Genomic DNA, 24,975 nt, shown 5'->3' with positions numbered 1-24,975 from the left:
TCCATAGCGACACACATCATTGGTGCCAACATGAGCGACCACCTGCAGATGGGTGCACCCCGCACTCTTCATGGCATCCGGAAGGACCCTTTCCACATCTGGAATTACTCCCCCCGGTATGCACATATAGTGTACATTGGTTTTCTTCCCTCCCTCGCAGCCATATCCCTAAGGGGCCCCATTACGCGCCTGACATTGGAGCTTCCAACTACCAGTAAGCCCACCCTCTGCGACCACCCGGATCTTGCAGACTGAGGGGGCAACCTCTGCTTCAGGACAAGCAGCCATGTCTGGCCAAAGATCAGTATCAGCCGGAGACAGAGCCTGAAACCGGTTCATCAGACAAACTGGCGGGGACTTCCGTTCAGCCCTCCGGAATGTCTTACGCCCCCTGCCACACATCAAGATGACCCCCCCCCCCCCCGCCCCCCTCTACCACGGGTGAGGGGTCAGCCTCAATGTGGGCAGTATCCTGGGCAACCACAGCCGTAGTCCGATCGAGTGATGCGTGGGACGAGCTGGCCGTCCTCAACAGTGATGTCCATTGACAACAGCCTCAAACTGTGTGACCAAAGTCAACACTGCCTGAAGCTGGGAGCGAAGGGATGCCAACTCAGCCTGCATCTGAACACGGCAGTCGCAGTCCCTATCCATGTTAAATATTGTTGTGCAACGAACATCTGAACTGATCTACAGAGAGCACAAACAATTCAAAATAAAATTTAAACAGTTATTAAAATACAAGACTGCCTAGTAAATGCAGTAATGCTGCTACTTGTGCACTGCTGACACACTGCTCGGCACCAGAAGGCTAACTGAAGAGAGACACATTCCCAGGGAGGAGCCATAGTGTTCCCATCCTTCTTACCGAGTTTGTTTAGAGAGCAAGCTTTAGAACAAAGTTGCTGAAAAGTTGGGCTGCAGAGGATGTTGCTTGAATTGTTGAAGGGCACTTTGATGATCCTGAAAACCTATTGCAATATCTATGGTCCACCATGGCACATGCCGGCAGTTTTCACATTGAAGGCGTCTTTTACAATCTCATCAATGCAATCTGACAGAAAGGGGAGAAATTGGTTGGTTGGTTTAAAAGAGGGGCGAAGGGACCAAACTGCTAGGTCATTGGTCACTTGAGCTGAATAAAACAATTCCACAAGGGTGGGAATAAAACAAGCGAGACTGGCAACACAAAACAGAGAGAAAGGAAAAACCATAAGAACGATGGAAAGGCAACACTTAAATGGAGAAAATTGGAGAAGAAAATTAAATAAACGCAAGAAATAGGTACAAGAGATTAAAACAATAAAACAGATTACCATGGCTGGCAGACCATGAGTATAAAAAGGAGAAGCCAGCCACTCTGCAATACATTAAAACCTCAACCTTAAAAGCACTAGGGTGGAGGACACAGAGGGACAAAGGACATGCGTTAAAACTTAGATAAAATGATAAAACCCACCCTTATGAATAAAACGTACAACTAAAGCAGACAATGAGGCATTGCCTCATAAAATTAGCAGCAACGAGTCCGATAACCGAAAATTTTGTCGCACGGCAGTCAAAGTGGGACAGTGCACCAGAATATGGGTCACTGTCAACTGGGCGCTGCATCGACATTGAGGTGACAGGTCTTCATGGCACAAAATGTAGCTGTGGGTCGCCCAAGTGAGGACAACGTGGAGCCAGCAGAGAACCACAAAGTCCCTGCGAGAGGCTCGCATGGAGGACTGCCACACATTCATAATCTCCTCAATAGTACACAGTTTGTTGTGCGTAACGAGACTGTGCCATTCCATCTCCCAAAGTTGAAAAACCTGGCAGCGTAAAAACGAATGCAGGTCAGTTATTGGAATGCTGATCTCCATAGGCAGTTTCCGTGTAGTCTATTTGGCCAGCCTGTCAGCAAGTCGTTGGCTGGGATTCTGTCATGTCCTGGGGACCACACAAACACCACTGAACGACCGGACCATTCCAGGGCATAGATGGACTCCTGGATGGTCGCTACCAAATGATGACAAGTGTAGCACTGGTTGATAGCTTGTAGGCTACTCAAGGAGGCAGTACACAGAAGAAATGACTCCCCAGGGCATGAACAGACGTGGTCAAGAGCACGAGATATAGCCACCAGCTCTGCAGTGAAAACACTGCACCCATCGGGCAAGGAATGCTGCTCATTATGTCCTCCATGGACATACGGAAAAGCGACGTGACGATCAGCCATCAAGCCGTCAGTGTAAACCACTTCATGGCCTTGGTACATGTCAAGAATCGAGATGAAATGACAGTAGAGAGCCACGGGGTGAACCCTTTGGCCATGTGAAAGGCCCAGGTGAAGCCACAGCCTAGGTGTACACCATGGAGTTGTATGCAAATGGACCTTGAATGTAGGTGGTAAAGGCAGTTCAAGATAGAAGGGTTCAGATGCGAACTGCAATTATAAGCCCTGACCGGGGCTGCCAATGTGGGAGATGAACCGCCATGGGCGGGAAATGCAGATGGTAATTCGGATGTGCAGGAGAACTAAGAATGTGTGTAAGGTAACTGGCACACAGTTCCACACACCTGACCTGCAATGGAGGGACTTCAGCCTCTGACAGGATGCTGATTTGATTTGATGATTCGATTTTGACAGGGAAGCTAAAACACCTTAGGTCTAACCTGCCACTGCCCGCACCGAAACCAAGTTTATTGTGTGGTATCGCTCCCTATATATCTAGTAAAGCCAACCAATGCCCTTAAATAGTGCAAGGAGTCCCTTTATGAGTTTTTTGTTACACACAATGGCATTCTGCAACAATCTGAGATCTCATTGCAGGAGCTGCCAGCGATTTCAGAGCTGCCTGGCTGTCTGAATAGATGTAGATGCTACGGTCATCGTAGTACCTATGCATATTCTCCTCCACACATACCCTGATTGCAGTAATTTCAGCTTGGAATACAGAGGCCAGTTTACCTAGAGAGATGATGCCCTCCAGCCTTGGCTGAACCCCCTATCCCTCACCCAACGCCTTGGTCTGATTTCCACCCATCAGTGAACCAAACAATGTTCCCCATACGGTGTCTAACTGTTTTTTTCCCCACTGCTCCTTAATTCCAATTATTATACTGTAAGGCTTGTTGAAACAGTTGGGAGTTATTATATAGTCAGCATGCATTTCCCCAGCCATTCCTATGTTCACCTCAGTCACTATGTTAGTTTGTGATTCTCGATATTCTAATCCTACAAATCGGTATGTCTCCACTACTGTGAGGGGATCATCAGTATGGTAAAGTTCTAGATCTGCACGAACCGGTATGATGCAGACAGAAATGCATAACATGACTTTGCGTCCGAAAAGTGGAAGCCATGAGCTAGAGCCCATGACTGCGCCTCTCAGCAACACCAGTACTGGTGGAGCAGAGGGTGAGACAGACAGCACTACAGCTGCTGCTAGACCATTAATGGCCACTACAAATAGAGGCACACTCCAATACAGAGCCCCGTGCGACCCCAGTCTCCTGGATATGGGGTGGGGTGGGGGCGAGGGCTATGGGAGGCACCAACTTGGACATGGAAAGTATGAAGTGACAGAAAATTCTGGATAAAATTTGGGAGTGGGTCTTTGAGACCTCACTCGTATAATGTGGCAAGGATATGATGTTGACCAGTCATGTCATTTCCTTTTTGTAAATCAAAAAAAGATGGCAACAAAGTGTTGGCAGCTGGAAAAGGCTGTTCAAATAGCAGACTCGAGGGACACAAGGTTATCAGTGGTACAGCAACCCAGGAGGAAACCGCTCTGGCACGGAGGCAGTAGGCCACGTGACTAGGACCCAACCCAACCACCGACACACCATATGTTCCAGCAGCTTACAAAGAATGTTGGTGAGGATGATCGGCCGATAGCTATCCACATCAAGCAGGTTTTTGCCAGGTTTGAGCACTGGTATGATGGTGCTCTTCTGCCAGTGTGATGGAAAGACATCATCACACCAGATCCGATTGAAGATCACGAGGAAATGTCAGGCGAGAGATGTTTAATCATCCGACTGTGGATCCGATCTGGCCCAGGAGCTGTGTCGGGGCAATGTGCAAGGACACTGAGGAGCTCCCACTCTATAAATGGGGCATTATAGGTTTCACGGTGGCGTGTAGTGAACAAGAGGACTTTTCCTTGCATCCACCGTTTCAGAGTGCAAGAGGTTGGGTGGTAATTCTCTGACGCGGAGGCGCAAGCATATTACTCAGCAAAGAGCTCGTCAATCACATCTGCGTCAGTAGATAACGCACCAATTACGTTAACACTGGGGATACCTGTTGAGGTCTAGTACACAAAAATTCATTTGATCTTTTGCCCAGACTTGGGAAGGTGACGTATGGCACCCAATGGTCTAGACGTATCTCTCCCAACTCTTCTGTTTCCATCTTTTGATAAGCTGGTGAACATACACACAGAGCCGATTATAGGCTATGAGTTGCTCCAGTGAATGGGTGCCCCCTTGTGCTGTGGTAGAGCTCACTGACATTCCTTAATTGCCTCAGCGACTTCCGGCGATCACCAAGGGAGTGTCTCTAGCTGGGCGCACCCTGAAGAACGGGGATCAAGTAGTTACCTGCTCATCACTGGCACTTGGGACAGCGATGGTGACATAGCTGCAGCTTATGTCGACGCCAACCGAATGGGGTGTAATCTTTCAAATTTATGTTTAGCCTCTTTGTAAGTCAACCAGTCCAGGGTCTTTTACTCCATAATTTTCCGCTCCTTTTGGAGTACTGGGAAGTCTGGTGAGCAGGGGGAGTGATGCTCTCCACAGCTGATGCAAGTGGAAGGAGGCACACATGGAGTATCTGGGTACAGTGGATGTCTGCAGTCTTGACATGTGGCACTGTAAGTGAAGCAGGAAGACACATGCCTCAACTTCCAGCACTTAAAGCACCACATAGGGGGACGGACGTATGGTTTAACATCACAGTGGTACACCATCACCTTGACCTTTTCAGGCAATTAATCACCCTCAAAGGTCAAGATGAAGGCACTGCTATCAACCCTGTTGTCTTTGGGTCCCCTGTAAATGCCCCAGATGAAATGAATGCCCCGCCATTCTAAATTGGCATGCAGCTCGTTGTCAGACTGCATGAGGAGATCACAATGCAAAATGATCCCCTGGATCATGTTGAGGCTTTGATGGGGAGTGACGGAAACAGGAATATCACCCAGCTTGTCACTGGCGAGTAATGCTTGGGATTGGGCTGGGGATGCTGTCTGAACGAAGACTGCGATGTTTCGCAACTTGGACATCGCTGTCACTTCTCAAAATTTATCCTTAAGGTGTTCAATGAAAAACTGAGGATTCATAGGAAGAAAGGAGTCCCCATTAGTTCTGCTAGAGACTAAAACCTGAGGCAAATATGGCCCTCTCTGTTCTGTAGCCCTACCTTTGTCCCACAGCGTGGGAGGGAAACGATTTAGGGTCCTACCTGACAGCATCGTATTTCATCTTGCCCTTCTTACAGATTGCTGGTGCCATTCGGTCACCAGCAAGACATGACTTAGTCCACTTCATTGCGGGTCATCTGCCCTGATGCCACTAACTCCGATCAGGGGCTCTCCCCATGGGTGCCTCCTAGCCACAGCAAAGGCCAACTGACGTGATGGCCATTGCTGGGAGTCCTGATGCCCCAGGAAGATGGGCATCTACTCCTTGGCATACATGGGGAGTTTACAGCTCAGGCATCAGCAGTCCAACCCCTGTGTTGTCAGAGGACTACAACAGAAAGAGTACAAGAAGACCCCACCACAATGGACTGGCTACCATACTGGTACTGTGTGCAGAGAAATCCAATATTGTCATGGGGGCAAAAGAGGACTGGAGAGAACAGAAGATGACATATCACAGAAACTGTCCTCGCCCAAATAGTTGACTTGCAGCTGGAGATACAAAGCCATGACGAGATTTAGGAGATCGAATCTAAGGGCACTATGGATAACTTGTGCACCACATAAGGCATCTTTCCCGATATGGCTCGCACTTCCTTAGAATTTGGAAGTGGCGGGTCAAACCATAGAATGGGACCTGAACTCGTAGGGCCAAAAAGTGAGAGACTCCTTTTAGTCACCTCTTACAATAGGCAGGAATATCTGAGGCCTATTCTAACCCCAGACCCACAGGGGGAGGGGGGGGGGGGGGTGGAGGGAGAAGGTAACAGCGAAGGCATACGTCTGCTAGTTGGCTCTTAAAGCACCTACTGTGGTTATCAGTCCATCTGGTGATCTGGTGACAAGGAAGTGACAGATCACCAGAAAGTGGCCACTGGCAGAAACATTGTCACATAGAGACCAATGCAGTGAAGCCACGAGACTGGGGGGGGGGGGGGGGAGGGGAGGGGAGAGAATTAGAACGACAACTGAAAAGGTGCCACGGGTTGTACTGCAATGTGTTGGAACACCACCACTCAGGGGAGACAGGTCACAGTCAGAGTGTGCATTGACGTCCCCTTGTACGAGAAAAAGGGGATGGGGAGAAGTTGTTGGATTAAGGTGTCAACTCAAGGTACGTGGCCTGCCAGGAGACATGTAGACATTGCAAGTGGTGCGATCACTGAGATCTTTTGCATTCAGGCATTGCCGCTTCCAACGCGGTACCAAGGAGAGGCCAATGACTGGCAGAATCTTTCCAAACTGACAGAGACCCCTCCATATGCCCTTTCAGGGGCAGGTGGTCAATAGATTTATATTTCTGTATCTTCCTTCCTTGAAGAGTGGGCAACTGGTAAATGTGGAGGATGGTGTTCCGTGCAATTGGCACACAAAGATGGCTGCTCACAAGGAATACCTTCGCGGAGTGATCATCCGCTGTCACCACTTTTTGGGTCCACCATGCACTAGGATGACATGACTAATGTGCAAGTGCCAAAAGCAGCTCATGGCAGTGGGATGTAACGTTTCACATCACACCTGTACACTATGACTCACTTTTTCCAGGAGGATATTCCCTTCAAAGGCTAAGATAAAGGCATCTGTATCTGTTTAATTACCCTTTGGACATTTCTGGATACACTGAGTAAAGTGTGTGTCTTGCTGATCAAGATTAACCCATGGCTCCATCTGTTTGGAGCTTACGGGCTCAGTGGAAGATGATTCCTTCTTGTGTGGTGGAATGATCACGTGCCTGAAGACCTGAAGATTGTACGCAGAAGAGGCTTTAATCAATAGTGATTCACTGCAAATTTTTCCTAATTACTCAACTTCTCCTACTTTATCTTCAATATGTAACACAACAGTAACAACTCTTGTCACAGTAAAAGTATCCCCATCAATTCGAGTACGTACTAAATACTGAATAAACTGTTTTGCTTCTAGACGTTCGGCTCGACCCTTTCCTAATGGGATAGCTGGGGCAAGGAAAGGAGTGGGGTTGTAACTTTCTGCGTTGAAGTTTTGATTCCTGAAGATATGACCAAATCAGAGCGGCCATTGTTCTGGTGTAGTTTAATATGTATCACGTGCAAACGATCTGTCCTGATGCTATCTACTACTATCAAGGGCTCTCCCCATATGTGCCACCTAGCACAATGGCCACTGCCGAAGTGCTGATGCTCCAGGAATGCAGGTATACACTTCCTGGCATGCACGAGGAGCTGAAGGCATCTGGTGCTATTTAAGGTGTTTCTGCAGAGTCAGTCGTTACAAAAAAGTCTTGAAAATGATGGTCAAACCCAGCACGCAACCACCAATTACTTCACCCAGAAGGTGGTCAATAAACATTCCAAGAATGGAAGGCAGAACTAAGGACTTAGCAAGGTCAACATCAAATTCTGCCACTACGAAAAAGAGAGCAAGATTCACAAAAGATTGCAACACAAAAAACAAAGGAGGTGCTGCAATAGCTTAGGGCCCCATGCTCACCATGCATGTACTATACTCCATGTGCAAACAGATCGACACTACGGATGAGGTATAACAATATCTCATTCTCTTCTCAATCACCGGTTCCCTTCCACGCCCTGTGAATCATAACTGTAATCTGATTTCTGTACAAGTTATAGGTAACTTTCAGCTCCCCATATTTTACTTCTGGGTCATTCCATGTCAGTTCAACCAGGGGCTCCAGTTCATAGTCTCAGATTTGACTGAAATTCAGTACACTAATCCTACCATGTGTGGAACACTTGTGTACAAAGTATTAGTTTCCCTGCCAATTAGTTCCAGAATTATGACTTGTGAAAGAACGTGGCATGACACAGAAATTGCAAACCGCATCTGGCGATCCATCTTCAAACCCAACTTCAGGTCTTAATAAATTTGGAACTATTCCACACAGTCCAGTGACATTTTTAGAACCCAGTAACATCCATTTAGAGAACACACTCCATGAATCAAAACACCAACAACATATTTCTGAGGGAAAATAAAAAATTCCAAATTGTGATTAAAAAAATAAAACGTTAAAAGGCACAGATTGTAGGTGCCCTCTATGCCAAATGTAATTCACTCAAAAAGGGTATACATTTTTTGTGGTAAGCTTAATGTGGCCTAAACACACACAGAACTCATCACGCCCATAACAGTAACAAAAACTGAGTTACATGCACACGAAACTACAAAAATTTGAAAAATCACCTGAAAAACATGGAATTTCAAAGTGTGGTAGCACAAAAGAGACAAATAGTATCCTAGCCAACTTTCACACACTGCATAAGTAGACCAAAATTATATATATCTCAAAATTTTAGCATGTTATTGCAAGACATTTGTGTATAATGGAAGTTGACAGATGTATTTGGTGATGTGGCCATTTTTCCACAACACAACTTTGTAAAAACATATCGTAAACTGTTCTGCCTCTACTTATCCTCTCCAACAACTGTTTAACCACAAAGCAACAACATATAGACAGATTAACACAACCTATCATTGATGTTTACTGCACCTTAACTGCTAAAAACCAGTCGATTGTGCTTCGAACAGAAGTTCTCCCACACTTTAGCTACTGTACTCTGTACATTGAGTGGCAAATTGTACTGCCTTCCTGACACTGTGGTAGGAACTGGAGCTGTCATAAGAATATGTTCAAAAGGAATCCAACACCTGTCTGCCAAACGTGGCCAATGAAATGATCTTGCTGGTCCTGCTGGTGCCATGAAGTTCACAAATACATCACCTTCTGCTTCACAGTACTCTGCAACACATCCTAAGTACCATTTGTCATCATAAAACAGCAATAACATAGCAACCTGGTTGTTTGTTGCTGCTTTTGCTTCTGAATCCTGAGTCAGACACACTGTGAAGGCACATGTTGTGCATGAGTCTATAGTTATAACCAGACAGTCTGCTCATCTGCACATTGTCAGAGTCCGCTGTAGAGAAGTGATGATGGCTGCATGTGCCTGCAACAGTTTTAACGTGTTCTAGTCTGCTTTTTGCCAACTCTTCGACTGATTTCATCTCATCTTTTGAAACATAGAATGATTGTATGCCAGAGATATGTTTCTCTACCCAGATAAATAATTGAAGAGGTGTTAGAATGTGACCTTCTGTAGGGTGCTGCAGACTAGCTCAGGATGCCATGCATTTAATGGTAGCACCAATGCCATCACATACATTTTTACCATGACTTGTTGCGAAAAAATTCCATTCTGCGCGAATCTGAAAATCATGGTAATGCATGCATAAATTTCTGAGACTTTTACAGTTTTTTGTACTAACTAGCTGCCCCATCACTGAATAATTTCAGCAAACTGTATGTGAGCCAGCTTGTTTTTCACATATGCCATGACAGTGCGAATGTGGGCATGAACTGCAATGGCATCATGAATTAAACAGTCACTAAAAACACACAGGTTCATGACAGACACATCACCTGATTCACCTCTATAGTAAATCGCAAATAGCTGGAGAGTTGCTTGACTGTTGCCCCAATGATATCCTTGGATAGCATCTTGAACTATAAATGCACGATTTTCAAAAAAGTCTAGTATTACTATAATTTCATCTTGTTTCAAATTATCCTCACAAAACTGGAGATAAGCCGATTGTGCTGTTGCTGTGAAGCTGTGTATGGTCAGTTTGTCCGTTTTTTGACAACACATTTCAACAAAATCTTCCACTGTACTTTGCTTTGTTTCAAAACATGTGTGATCCATGTGTGTCCATCGTTTATAAGAAACAAGTTCATCATCATCCATAAGGAGTTCACCATACAGTTTGTTATTCATGTGTTCTGCAAGATTTGCCTTACCAGGACATTTTTCACACCTTGGTATCATGCACTGGTAGGAACTGATGTTGTACACCAGCAGCTTCACTGCACCTTTGTAATCCAGACCAGAATCCTTTATAGCAGCAAACGTCAGCTTAGCATTTTGATGGGTCTCACATACACAAACATTGTGTGTGCCCCTTGCACTTACAAGCACAACCCATTTTGGCCGAAGATTGAAAAAAGATAATAACCTACTTTGGTATTCGGATACTTTTCCTTGAATTCTACATATAGTTCTGGTATGTTGCATAGCAAAAGTCTTTTTTGCATCTGTGCGCATGTATTTCCCATTTTCACCATTACATAGTCTTTTTTCCAGGCATTATTCGGCCGTAGTCATTATTTTCATAAAACTCCAACATTACCACCTTTATTTCTGAACTCAATTGCTTACCCTGAGCCTGCTGGAGTTGTTGAAGCTTTTATTTTCCTAGCTTGCTTTACCATATATGTAGAAACATTGAATTCCTTTGCAGTGTAGTCAATAGACCAGCTGTAAGGTGCAAAGACAAAAATAGTTACTTTTTTCTGGTGTGTGAATATAGCAAATTTTTCTTTCAAATCATGCACAATTTTGTCCAAATCAGAGCATTTCTGGCATGATTTCTGTTCCTTTTGAACAGATAGTTCTTCCTCTTCCACCATTAGTGTGTCAGCTATTTTGTATTTTAATTCCATCTGAGCTTCTTGTAGTTTTCTTCTACCATAGCTAGGCCTGTCTCTCTTCCCAACTATGTGTGTCTTCATGGGAGACAAACCAAGAGCATTCACTGAAGTATTTAATTGCTCATCCGCTGTGGTTGTAGGTGGCTGATACTCTTTGTCACTGTCATGCAAATTATCAGAATATTCTACATTTTTTAGCAGTGTAACACACCTGGAACATAACTTTTTCCTGGTTTCATGTTTAGTCCCATGCACTGATTCACTTTCAATACTGATTTTATATCAATTTCTCTGAGGCAACACTTCACTGTCTTCTTATGAATCTGAAATGGATCAAAACAACTTATTTGTAGGAAAAAATACTTATCCAGAAACACTTTCATATGATAACAAACACTAAAGTTTCCTGGAACTGTACTTCTTGTGCCCACAAGGTGTATCCCGAATCTCAGCAACAAATCTTGGTCCGATTCATCCAGATCATACAGTACAAAGCGAATGCCACATTTTGTTCCATATGTTGTTTTATAACATTCAGATGCTTGTGCTCTACCAATACTGCAACTTGTTTGAACAAAAGCATCACTAGTACACTGTTCTGCCTCCATACCGACTTTCCACAACAGTACTGACCAGTTTGAGCTGCTGCTGCTGCTGCTGTTGTTGTTGTTGTCTTCAGTCCTGAGACTGGTTTGATGCAGCTATCCATGCTACTCTATCCTGTGCAAGATGCTTCATCTCAAAGTACCTACTGCAGCCTACATCCTTCTGAATCTGCTTAGTGTATTCATCTCCCTCTACGATTTTTACCCTCCACACTGCCCTCCAGTACTAAGTTGGTGATCCCTTGATGCCTCAGAACATGTCCTACCAACCGATTCCTTCTTCTAGTCAAGTTGTGCCACAAACTTCTCTTCTCCCCAATCCTATTCAATACCTCCTCATTAGTTACGTGATCTACCCATCTAATCTTCAGCCTTCTTCTGTAGCACCACATTTCGAAAGCTTCTATTCTCTTCTTGTAAAAACTATTTACTGTCCACGTTTCACTTCCATACATGGCTACACTCCATACAAATACTTTCAGGAACGACTTCCTGACATTTAAATCTATACTCGATGTTAACAAATTTCTCTTCTTCAGAAAAACGCTTTCCTTGCCATTGCCAGTCTACATTTTATATCCTCTCTACTTCGACCATCATCAGTTATTTTGCTACCCAAATAGCAAAACTCCTTTACTACTTTAAGTGTCTCATTTCCTAATCTAATTCCCTCAGCATCACCCTACTTAATTTGACTACATTCAATTATCCTCGTTTTGCTTTTGTTGATGTTCATCTTATATCCTCCTTTCAAGACGCTGTCCATTCCGTTCAACTACTCTTCCAGGTCCTTGCAGTCTCTGACAGAATTACAATATCATTGGCGAACCTCAAAGATTTTATTTCTTCTCCATGGATTTTAATACCTACTCCAAATTTTGTTTCCTTTATTGCTTGCTCAATATACACATTGAATAACATCGGGGAGAGGCTACAACCCTGTCTCACTCGCTTCCCAACCATTGCTTCCCTACATACGCCTCGGCTCTTATAACTGCCATCTGGTTTCTGTACAAATTGTATATAGCCTTTCGCTCCAAGTATTTTACCCCTGCCACCTCCAGAATTTGAAAGAGAGTATTCCAGTCAACATTGTCAAAAGCTTTCTCTAAGTTAGCAAATGCTAGAAACGTAAGTTTGCCTTTCCTTAATCTAGTTTCTAAGAGAAGTCGTAGGGTCAGTATTGTCTCATGTGTTCCAACGCTTCTACGGAATCCAAACTGATATTCCCGGAGGTCGGCGTCTACAAGTTTTCCCATTCATCTGTAAAAAATTTGCGTTAGTATTTTGCAGCTGTGACTTATTAAACTAATAGTTCAGTGATTTTCACATCTGTTAACACTTGCTTTCTTTGGGTTTGGAGTTTTTATATTCTTCTTGAAGTCTGAGGGTATTTTGCCTGTCTCATACATCTTGCTCACCAGATGGTAGAGTTTTGTCAGGACTGGCTCTCCCAAGGCCTTCAGTAGTTCCAATGGAATGTTGTCTACTCCAGGGGCCTTGTTTCGACTCAGGTCTTTCAGTGCTCTGTCAAACTCTTCAAGCAGTATCATATCTCCCATTTCATCTTCATCTACATCCTCTGCCATTTCCGTAATATTGTCCTCAAGTACATCGCCCTTGTACAGACCCTCTATATACTCCTTCCACCTTTCTGCTTTCCCTTCTTTACTTAGAACTGGGTTTCCATCAAAGCTCTTGATATTCATACAAGTGGCTCTCTTTTCTCCAAAGGTCTCTTTAATTTTCCTGTAGGCAGTATCTATCTTACCCCTAGTGAGATAAGCCTCTACATCCTTACATTTGTCTTCTAGCAATCCCTGCTTAGCCATTTTGCACTTTCTGTCGATCTCATTTTTGACATGTTTGTATTCCTTTTTGCCTGCTTCATTTACTGCATTTTTATATTTTCTCCTTTCATCAATTAAATTCAATATTTCTTCTGTTACCCAAGGGTATCTACTAGCCCTCATCCTTTTACCTATTTCATCCTCTGCTGCCTTCACTACTTCATCCCTCAAAGCTACCCATTCTTCTTCTACTGTATTTCTTTCCCCCATTCCTGTCAACTGTTCCCTTATGCTGTCCCTGAAACTCTGTACAACCTCTGGTTTAGTCAGTTTATGCTGGTCCTATCTCCTTAAATTCCCATCTTCTTGCAGTTTCTTCAGTTTTAATCTACAGTTCATAACCAATAGATTGTGGTCAGAGTCCACATCTGCCCCTGGAAATGTCTTACAATTTAAAATCTGGTTCCTAAATCTCTGTCTTACCATTATATAATCTATCTGATACCTTTTAGTATCTCCAGGGTTCTTCCATGTACACAGCCTTCTTTCACGATTCTTGATCCAAGTATTAGCTATGATTAAGTTATGCTCTGCACAAAATTCTGCCAGGCGGCTTCCTCTTTCATTTCTTAGCCACAATCCATATTCACCTACTATGTTTCCTTCTCTCCCTTTTCCTACTACTAAATTCCAGTCACCCATGACTATAAATTTTTGTTTCTCTTCACTACCTGAATAATTTCTTTTATCTCATCCTACATTTCATCAATTCCTTCGTCATCTGCAGAGCTAGTTGACATATAAACTTGTACTACTGTAGTAGGCATGGGCTTTGTGTCTATCTTGGCCACAATAATGCGTTCACTATGCTGTTTGTAGTAGCTTACCCGTACTCCCATTTTTTTATTCATTATTAAACCTACTCCTGCATTACCCCTATTTGATTTTGTGTTTATAACCCTGTAGTTACCTGACCAGAAGTCTTGTACATCCTGCCACCGAACTTCACTAATTCCCCACTATATCTAACTTTAACCTATTCATTTCCCTTTTTAAATTTTCTAACCTACCTGCCCGATTAAGGGATCTGACATTCCACGCTCCGATCCATAGAACACAAGTTTTCTTTCTCCTGATAACGACATCCTCTTGAGTAGTCCCCACCCGGAGATCCGAATGGGGGACTATTTTACCTCTGGAATATTTTACCCAAGAGGACGTCATCATCATTTAATCATACAGTAAAGCTGCATGCCCTCGGGAAAAATTATGGCTGTAGTTTCTCCTTGCTTTCAGCCGTTCGCAGTACCACAACAGCAAGGCCACTTTGGTTAGTGTTACAAGGCCAGATCAGTCAATCATCCAGACTGTTGCGCCTGCAACTACTGAAAAGGCTGCTGCTGCCCCTCTTCAGGAACCACACGTTTGTCTGGCCTCTCAACAGATACCCCTCCGTTGTGGGTTGCACCTTCGGTACAGCTATCTGTATCATTGAGGCACGCAAGCCGCCCCCCCCCCCCCCACCAACGGCAAGGTCCATGGTTCCTTGGGGGAGGCAGTTTGAACTAGAATCTTAAAAACATGAGTAACCTGTAATTGTTCCTTGTTTCATTCGTTGTTCCTGCCTAACAATCACTCATTCTGTCCCGGAAACCTACCTTTGTTTAACTTTCTGTTGCCTAATGGTCCCCAACAAGCTTACTGCGTTATCACTATTACTTGCTACATCTTGTTAAAAGAAACATAACCAAATACATCTCTGTCAACTTTTATTGCACACAAATGCCTTGCAATAACAAAACGTATACCCTTTTTGAGTGAACATATTACATTTCTTTAATCACATTTTGGAATTTTTTATTTTCCCTTAGAAATATGTTGTTGGTGCTTTGATTCATTGAGCGTGTTCTCTAAGTGGATGTTACTGGGTTGTAAAAATTTTACTGGACTGTGTGGGATAGGTCCAAAGTTATTACAACCTGAAGCTGAGTCTGAAGATAGATTGCCAGATGTGGTTTGCAATTTCCAGGTCATGCCACCTTCTTTCACAAGCCATAATTCTGGAACTAATTGGCAGGGGAACTTAAAATTTTGTACATGAGTGTTCCACACTTCGTAGCACTGGTGTGCTAAATTTCAGCCAAATCTGAGACTATTCGCTGGAACATTTTCTCAAATTGGTTCAACTGACATGGAATGACCCACTTATCCTCTAGCCATTTACACTTTGCTATTTTGTATTTTTTTGTCAGTCGCATCTTCTAGATGTCCGTATTCCCTTTGGCCAATTTCATATGTATATTTTCCCCTTTCATCAATTAAATCCAATATATCGTATGTTATCCGAGTATTTCTACTGGACCTTCATATCAGTTGCATATTTAATCTTCTGGTGCTTATACTATTTCATATCTCGAAGCTACCCATTCATAGTTGTATTCCTTTCCCATTGGTCAATGGTTGCTTAATGGTCCCTTAAAAACTCAACAAGTTCCTTTGGTTTATCCAGCTTTCATTTCCATATCTCCTGCATTACTGAATTTTTTTCTGTTTTAATTTGCAGTCTACAAGCAACAAATTAGAGTTAGAATCCAATCTACTAGCGGAAATGTTTTGCAGTTTAAAACCTGGTATATATAATCTGTCTTGCCATTATATAATGTACCTGAACTTTTCTGGCAGCTTCATCTGTTCCATATAAACAATCTTTTTTCACAATTTTCATCAATTGTTTGCTCACGTCATCAGTCCCCCAGTCAACAGATAGTTCATTTGGAGATGGTGCATAGACCTACGAATTTGATTGAATTATGAAAGTTAAGTATGAAATTTAGGCACTGAAAGCAATGCTGATACAAGAGCCAAGAAGTAATTTAAGGGAAGTAAACATACACACGTTGGGTCGCTATACAGATCAAGAGCGCAGATGAGATATCCCACACGACTCACCTGTAGTGAGAAAACCACACCTGTAGCTCAATCCTTGCCTTCCTGATTAAGAAAAATTAATGTTGCAGAGTAGAGAATGCTATCTAGCTGGAAGATTCTTAAAAGTAAAAGTGAGATGGCTAAAATTGTAATGGACATCAGTTGGATCGACAATAATAAAGTAAATAATGAGACTAATAGATGGGTGGGCCCCAGGGCTCTACCCGCAATGGCAGTTATCTCTCTCACCACCATCCCCAATCCATTATAGTCACCAGTGTTATAGTGGGGGGAAGGGGGGGGGGGCAAAAACAACTATTTATCAGTGTGCTACCTATAAAACAGAAAACATGGTATGGCAGAAAAAAAGAGGCTAACCACATCTAAAAGCAATTAAAGAAAGAGTAAAAGAGGGATGATGAAGTCAGCTGGCAAAGGAGGTGGCGTTGAGGGTACCTTAGGCAAAACATGTGGCAGGAGATGCCCTAACCATCTTATTCTTGTCCTAAAATAGTTTAACACTATTACGTATCACAACAAAAACTACTTTCATGGAGAATCAGGTATACTGTCAAGTAAAATGTCAAATTAAAATGCCTTTCAGCTGTATAAATTTCTAATTGTTATTTTATTTGAGTAACTAGTTTCAGCACTACATTACACCATGTTCAGACCCCTGACAGACATGTAGAAAGAATTCCACCTCTGGTCCAGTCAAATTGGGGACCAGCATTCACTGACAAGTATCCATAGACTTTTGACAGAGTGATCCCTTTTATCATCACTTACCAATGTCAGTCAGGGCATAACATAGTACCAAAACTGGTTGCTCAAATAAAATAACAAATGGAAATTTAGAAGGCAACATGCAAATGAATAGCACAGTTTGTCACCAGAACCTTAAAAATGTGCCAATCTTCAACACATCCCATTTAGCTGATAATAAATCAAGCCTCAGTTCCAAACTGATGTGGATATTTGGAGACTAAATTACATCTACAAGGAAATCTACCAATGAGTCAATCCCCTAAACTACACTGAAAGGTACCTGAAAAGTGTAGAAATGACAGCAGAATGGAGGAATAAATGATATCAAACAAATAAGTAAAAAGAAAATGACAATTTAAGCGACAAAGAAACACTATACTACAGTGACAGACAAAGGAAACAAGTTGCAAACTGATCTTTACAAGTAACATTTTCAATTCCAAATCAAACTATTCTGTAGTAACTACATAATTTTCAGCAAGTTATAGACAGTCACTTTTTGGACTGAGTGAAAGAGCTTGAGAAGGTATAGGTATATTCCCACTAAAATTACTTTGAAACGGAGCCTACATTGCGAGGTGATGGGGGCAATGCTGCCAGAGGGCAGGCGACCATGCTTCATAACGCACAGCATGCTCCAAAAAAAAAAAAAAAAAAAAAAAAGGCAACATGGTGTACATAGAGTGCCCTTTATGATTGGACAGCAGCAGACACCTAACACTTGATTTGCTGAAATGTCATGCACAAAGTAATTTTAATCTGAGTGTAGTAAGTTAGTCTTAGATAATGTCGCACAATTTTTCATAGTTGGCAGACAATACTATACATATACTGGCTACTACACTACAGCCTGTCCTTGAATATTTCATAATTTATAGACAATACTTTACATGCACTAGGGAGAAGTTGCAGCAACTTGTAACTGGAAACTACACTACAACCTGTAATGTTGGCCCACTTGCCACACTGACAACGAGCCTGTTCATGTTTGCAACTAGGACTTCAGAACTCATGTGAAATTTGTGCACAGAGCACTGTCCTCTTACCATGTCTATTGCCACACTGAAAGGATATTTTTGAGTTATCCAGAAAACTCAATGGGGATTTGAGACGACTTCCAGTGTTAACAAGTAGGAAGTTGAACAATACAACCGCCACCAAAATTTTTAATTGGGGTCTTAAGATTATCCTCATTATTTGCATGGTATGTCGGAAATGTTTTGTGTTTTAAGGATCCCAGACACAAATAAAAATCTCGCACTTCCAGTGTGAAAAGATCTCTAAATAAAAGAGGTGAGGGGGAGAGGGGGGAGGGAGAGGACTGAAACAGTGTTTAGCATTAATGTTAAATCGTGGATCTTCCATAAATTATTAATAGTTGATGTGTGATGTATATACATAACATGCATCAAAATGCTAACAGAAACTGAAAAATAAAGTTACTATCACACTGCACAGGGAAAAAGACTGAATGGTCGCCCAGTGCTAAATTTTTAATAAAAATCTAACGCTGCCTTTACCTTTAGGCCTACACATTACAGTGTTAACGAAAAATTAACGTGTAAGCTGTTAGAAGATACATTCCGCAGTTTTCATCTTTTTCCTCACAAAGATACATTCGTAAGCGCCGAAATACGTCCACAACTGACAAATAATGCCTTAACACGTACTTTAAAGGGGCTGCAAAAATGTTTATCAGTGAATTTCTCGCGGCTTTGAAAGACAATTTGCACTCTCTTAATCATTCTTCTACGCAGTTTAACTTACTCCCACATTCTACTAGAAAAATATAGCTATACTATGAAATATGCGATTATTAATCGCAAAAGATGGTCATCTGCTCACTAACTTACGTGACCTACCACAACAACAAATTATTTTTGGTCAAAGCGTAACGCGCGCTGTACCACATAACACCCCTTTCACACACGAACGAACCCTCTCCATACAAATGTAAATCGAAAACTCACCATTTTACAATTAGCGCAAAAATCCAATTCCCTTTAAACGTCCATCAACAAACAAACAAACAACTGTTGGCGCCACAATCGCAAACTGTACTACTTGCTCAAGCAAAGAACAACTGAAAAACGAAACACTTCTTACTAATTGACAGAACACCTGGAGCACGATCGCCTAACACAGGCGGCCATGCCTGGAGTAAATGGACAGGTAAATCCTCAGAGTGATAGTTATGACAAAAGGACAACCAAAAGTAATGTTTGCAATATTCCATTACGGAGTGACAGGTTGAACAAGCAACATCGACGGGTGGAGACATTTTACACAAAAGAAAGTTAGGACAACAATATTAAGAAAATTCACTGTTTAAGGGTACGACACATAATTTAAGACTCTGTCACCACCTAATTATCAGCAAGATAATATACTATTTTTCGCGTCGTGTGCACTGCAGCTTGTTTGACGTTTGATGGCGCCAGTAACATAATCGTCAATTAATCGGGCGCAAATGTACCAAATGATAGTGGATAAGGCCGACCTGTAGTGTTGGTCCACATGGGATTATACACAAGGAAAGAACATTGATTATTATCAGCTGTTGTGCTTCCTATGTGAATAACCCTAAAATTTCGCTTGGAATATACACGTTACATCGAAGTAGTGAACCCGACAATGCATAGCAGTTCCTACATATGTATGGGAATTGGATGTACTCCTGATCTCCGCCTTCCACTTCTCTCTGTCAATCTTCTCATGCCACCTCTCTTTAAAGTACGGGCAGCAAATTTGTTGGCTACAGTAACAACCACATATAAACATCGAACATAATTTCCGACATCGTTTGTGAAGGAACAATACCGCGTAACAGACAATGTGTCGATTTTTACGATTTTCATTCAGTTGATATCCTTGGCACTCAGCGCATCTCTTCTTATCGCCAGAATGCCGAAATTTTAATTATTTGCAAAGAAAATGATGAACAATAAAGCGTAAATCGCGCGCCGCCACAGCACATTGTCATTGCTTACTGCATCTCAGTGTTCGAAAGTGGTTCCTTGGTTGTAGCTTCAACTCTCGAAAATTGACTGTGTTTTACAAGAAAATCTTTTTACTGAGGAAAAAACTGTTTATCGGATGAAATTAGCGTATGAATGCGGATATTCGTTCCTGAGAGTCATTGACAGTGGTATGAAAATTGTTTTATTGTTTACCTCGCATTAACAGCAATCCACTAGAACTATGGAACTTAGTAGAACCACAGCTGTTTGAAGGATAGTTCACGCTAGCCGCTATGTCTCGTCCATACGTTCCAGAATACGTTCAAATGGCATTATTCATACAAACTATCAACATTACATCTTCATACAAACTATCAACATTACATCACGCCATGGTTTCACTGGACGAAAGTTTCCTCTGCAGGCTGTGTTGTCTGCTAACATACCAGGTTAATCTAGTTTCCCTGCTCTCACTCCTTCTATGCCAGTGCATTTGGTACATTTATGTCTTCTTGAGCTTTAGTTTGTGATTTTTATTTGTTTTCATGACAAAAGGGAAATGTTCCGTGACAGCTTGAATATTTTTTCCTTCGTGTGCTTTCCACAATTGGTGCTAGATACCAGAAAGTGACAAATGATTTAGGTTTTATAGTAACATGTAGAACAGAGACTTTTCTCTAGCATACCACAAGATGTGCAGTAGGTATGACTTCCACCTTGTCCGGCCTTTCTGACAAAGAGAGAGTGTCGTAACAAAATACACTTTACATTTATGATGCCAGATTCAAATTATACACAAATTTGTGAACCATTTGATATATCTCAAAGGTCGATATGATTAATATTCAGGAAGTAAATGGAATTAATCATCAATTAAACCATGTTGATGTTGTTGTGGTCTTCAGTTCTGAGACTGGTTTTCATGCAGCTCTCCATGCTACTCTATCCTGTGCGAGTTGCTTCAGCTCCCAGTACACACTGCAGCCTACATCCTTCTGAATCTGCTTAGTGTATTCATCTCTTGGTCTCCCTCTACAATTTTTACATCTTATATCCTCCTTTCAAGACACTGTCCATTCTGTTCAACTGATCTTGCAAGTCCTTTGCTGTCTCTGACAGAATTACAATGTCATCGGCAAACCGTAAAGTTTTTATTTCTTCTTCGTGGATTTTAATGCCTACTCCGAATTTTTCATTTGTTTCCTTTATTGCTTCCTCAATATACAGATTGAATAACATCCGGGAGAGGCTACAATCCTGTCTCACTCCCTTCCTAACCACTGATCCCCTTCATGCCCTCTCCCAAGGCTGTCAGCAGTTCTAATGGAATGTTGTCTACCCTGGGGGCCTTGTTTCGACTCAGGTCTTTCTGTGCTCTGTCAAACTCTTCACGCAGTATCATATGCCCCATTTCATCTTCATCTACATCCTCTTCCATTTCCATAATATTGCCCTCAAGTACCTCGCCATTGTATAGACCCTCTACATACTCCTTCCACCTTTCTGCTTTCCCTTCTTTGCTTAGAACTGGGTTTCCATCTGAGCTCTTTATGTTCATACATCTCCAAAGGTCTCTTTAATTTTCCTGTAGGCAGTATCTATCTTACCCCTAGTGAGATAAGCCTCTACATCCTTACATTTGTCCTCTAGCCATCCCTACTTAGCCATTTTGCACTTTCTGTCGATCTCATTTTTGAGACGTTTGTATTCCTTTTTGCCTGCTTCATTTACTGGATTTTTATATTTTCCCCTTTCATCAATTAAATTCAGTATTTCTTCTGTTACCCAAGGATTTCTACTAATCCTCTGCTGCCTTCACTTCTTCATCCCTCAAAGCTACCCATTCTTCTTCTACTGTATTTCTTTCCCCCATTCTTGCCAATTGTTCCCTTATGCTCTCCCTGAAACTCTGTAAAACCTCTGGTTCTTTCAGTTTATCCAGGTCCCATCTCCTTAAATTCCCACCTTTTTGCAATTTCTTCAGTTTTAATCTACAGTTCATAACCGACAGATTGGGGTCAGAGTCCTGGTAATGTCTTACAATTTAAAACCTTATTCCTAAATCTCTGTCTTATCATTATATAATCTATCTGAAACCTGTCAGTATCTCCAGGCTTCTTCCATGTATATAACTTTCTGTTACGATTCTTGAACCAAATGTTAGCTATGATTAAGTTATGCTCTGTGCAAAATTCTACCAGGTGGCTTCCTCTTTCATTTCTTAGCCCCAATCCATATTCACCTACTACGTTTCCTTCTCTTCCTTTTCCTACTGCTGAATTCCAGTCGCCCATGACTATTAAATTTTCGTCTCCCTTCACTATCTGAATAATTTCTTTTATCTCATCATACATTTATTCAATTTCTTCGTCATCTGCAAAACTAGTTGGCATATAAACTTGTACTACTGTAGTAGGCATGGGCTTTGTGTCTATCTTGGCCACAATAAACTATGCTGTTTGTAGTAGCTTACCCGCACTCCTATTTTTTTACTCATTATTAAACCTACTCCTGAATTACCTCTATTTGATTTTGTATTTATAACCCTGTAATCACCTGACCAAAAGTCTTTTTCCTCCTGCCACCGAACTTCACTAATTCCCACTATATCTAACTTTAACCTATCCATTTCCCTTTTTAAATTTTCTCACCTACCTGCCCGATTAAGGGATCTGACATTCCACGCTCGGATCTGTAGAATGCCAGTTTTCTTTCTCCTGATAATGACATCCTCTTGAGTAGTCCCCGCCTGGAGATCCAAATGGGGGACTATTTTACTTCCGTAATATTTTACCTAAGAGGACACCATCATCACTTAACCATACACTGAAGCTGCATGCCCTTGGGAAAAATTATGGCCGTAGTTTCCCCTTGCTTTCAGCTGTTTGCAGTACCAGCACATCAAGGCCATTTTGGTTAGTGTTACAAGGCCAGATCAGTCAATCATCCAGACTGTTGCCCCTGCAACTACTGAAAAGGCTGTTCCTCTCTTCAGCAACCACACATTTGTCTGGCCTCTCAACAGATACCCCTCCGTTGCGGCTGTACCTAAAGTACGGCTACCTGTATCAATGGAGGCACGCATGCCTCCTCACCATCGGCAAGGTCTATGGTTCATGGGGAGGGGGGGAATTAAACCATATTAAATTATTTTTTGCCATACGTCAGGCATCACTACAAGCTTTCTTAGCCAGATGACTGTTGTCTCGTGTTGATGGAGTAATTTTCTGAGCCTTGATTTAGAATTTCCTAGTAATTTGAAATATGGGAACAGCCATCAAGGCTGTTTAAGATGTTATTTTGAATTACAGATCATGGCTTCTTCATGGTGGAGGAACACCAGCCTGTCCATTCCCTTTCGATGAGTTGCCGCCACTACAGGGAACTGTAAGACTGGACTTTACAGGCCAAAAGAAAACTTAACCATTACCCTGAGTAGGTCGACTAAGGCTCCTCTTTCTGCTGGCAGATGCTAACTGGGTACTCCCAGTAACAAAACAGACAGGAGGGGCTCTCTTATCCTAAGCTGTTGGCAGTTATTAGTTGGAATAGATCTGTGGAGTACAGTAGCATAAAAGTTGCCGCTATTTAGACATCTTCGTGCACGCTTACAATTCTCAGTAAGAGCCATGGAGCTTACAACACTGGTTGGTACTGTTTTGTGGTAAAGATAATGCAGCTATAACCATTTTGGTTGTGAACCACCAGAACTGCAACATTTTTCATATCCATTGATAGGCATGAAAAAGTCAAGCATGCTTGCCTGATAGTTTTTTGTACTACCTCTACAAGAGGTTCAGTTTATTCTTTGTCATGGATAATAATCACTGCAATTCATCTCGCGCTTTCAGTGTACTCTCTCTCTCTCTCTCTCTCTCTCTCTCTCTCTCTCTCTCTCTCTCTCTCTCTCTGTGTGTGTGTGTGTGTGTGTGTGTGTGTGTGTGTGTGTCTGATCAAGGGTTGGATGAGTTAACAGAAAGCTTATTTATATTGCAAATTGTTCCCTTTGTCTTGTCTTGCAACAAGACTTCTATTCTGTGTCACATTTGTGCCACTCCTAAATGTGCAGTATCCGATCTTTTAGCTGTAACAGCCTATCTCGCATTTCCAAGTGTGTGTTTATGGAAATCCATGCGAGCTTCTAATAAATGTCTCTGACTTCTGCTCTGCAGAATCCCCCTGTTGCCACCTAAAACCCTTTAATTGATAACATAGGCCAAGGAAAACTTCTTTTAAAAAAACTTGTTTTACTTTGATAGCTGATCTTTATATATTTTAACGAGCTGAATCCAAATCTAGCCTTAGTTTTTTTGTATCACCCATGGTTTTTGAGCAATACTCTTTTTATTATGTAGCATAAAATCCTATGCTATATGGTAAATGGGGAAATTAATGAAACACTTTGTTACAACATAAGCATGGTATGTGTTTACAGTAAGCTACTTAAGTCAATGATATGTGTCAATAGAGGTTTCACTTGTCAGCTAGAATTAGTTTGTATTTTCTATCTCTTTTTCCATTGAAGCTTCTTGTGTACCTTTTTCTATGATCAGTCATTAGCCGAATTGCTTGGCGAAGTGACATACAGTAGTCCCCCATCATGTTGGTGTTCCAGCGGCCTTGGTAGCGTTTTCCATCACTTTAATGTGCTGATGAAAACGCTCTCCTTGCTCCTCACTAACATTTCCCATATTGTCTGGGAAATAATCAAGGTTTTTGCGTAGAATGTTCTTCTCACCAGGTTTTAAAGACTTCCTCACATACCAGTTCTTTCTGCACCAGTGTTGATCCCTAGCCTTACTGTCCCATTCACACAAGAAACATGGAAATTTGGTGAAGCCACCTTGCTGACCAAGGAGCATGCATGTTACTTTTAGATCGCCACATATCATCCAACCATGAGCAGAGTAGCCTATTTTATTTAGTACTGTTTCTAGGTTTTCATAGCTTTCTTTCATATGTACAGAATGTCCAGCAGGTATAGATGTATATATGTTACTATTGTGTAATAAAGCA

At 42.1% G+C, this 24,975-nt stretch overlaps 1 protein-coding gene across 2 annotated transcripts in view; it reads right to left on the bottom strand.

The window, feature by feature from the left end:
• LOC126321485 (U6 snRNA-associated Sm-like protein LSm4) overlaps positions 1-19,122 on the bottom strand; it is a 57,420-nt gene extending 38,298 nt beyond the window's left edge. The window contains exon 1 of one of the 2 annotated variants that reach the window (XM_049994188.1): positions 18,970-19,122. In XM_049994188.1, the coding sequence (XP_049850145.1) occupies positions 18,970-18,972 (3 nt within the window). In that variant the 5' untranslated portion in view covers positions 18,973-19,122. Of the gene's footprint in view, positions 1-18,861; positions 18,901-18,969 lie in introns of those variants that run through there. The other variant, XM_049994189.1, reaches the window with a different exon arrangement.
• Positions 19,123-24,975: the final 5,853 nt, after the last annotated feature.

The sequence above is a fragment of the Schistocerca gregaria genome, chromosome 2 (assembly GCF_023897955.1).
Source record: "Schistocerca gregaria isolate iqSchGreg1 chromosome 2, iqSchGreg1.2, whole genome shotgun sequence".
Lineage (NCBI taxonomy): Eukaryota > Metazoa > Arthropoda > Insecta > Orthoptera > Acrididae > Schistocerca > Schistocerca gregaria.
The sequence above is the reverse complement of the archived record's forward strand: the minus strand, read 5'-3'. Positions and strand labels throughout refer to the sequence as shown.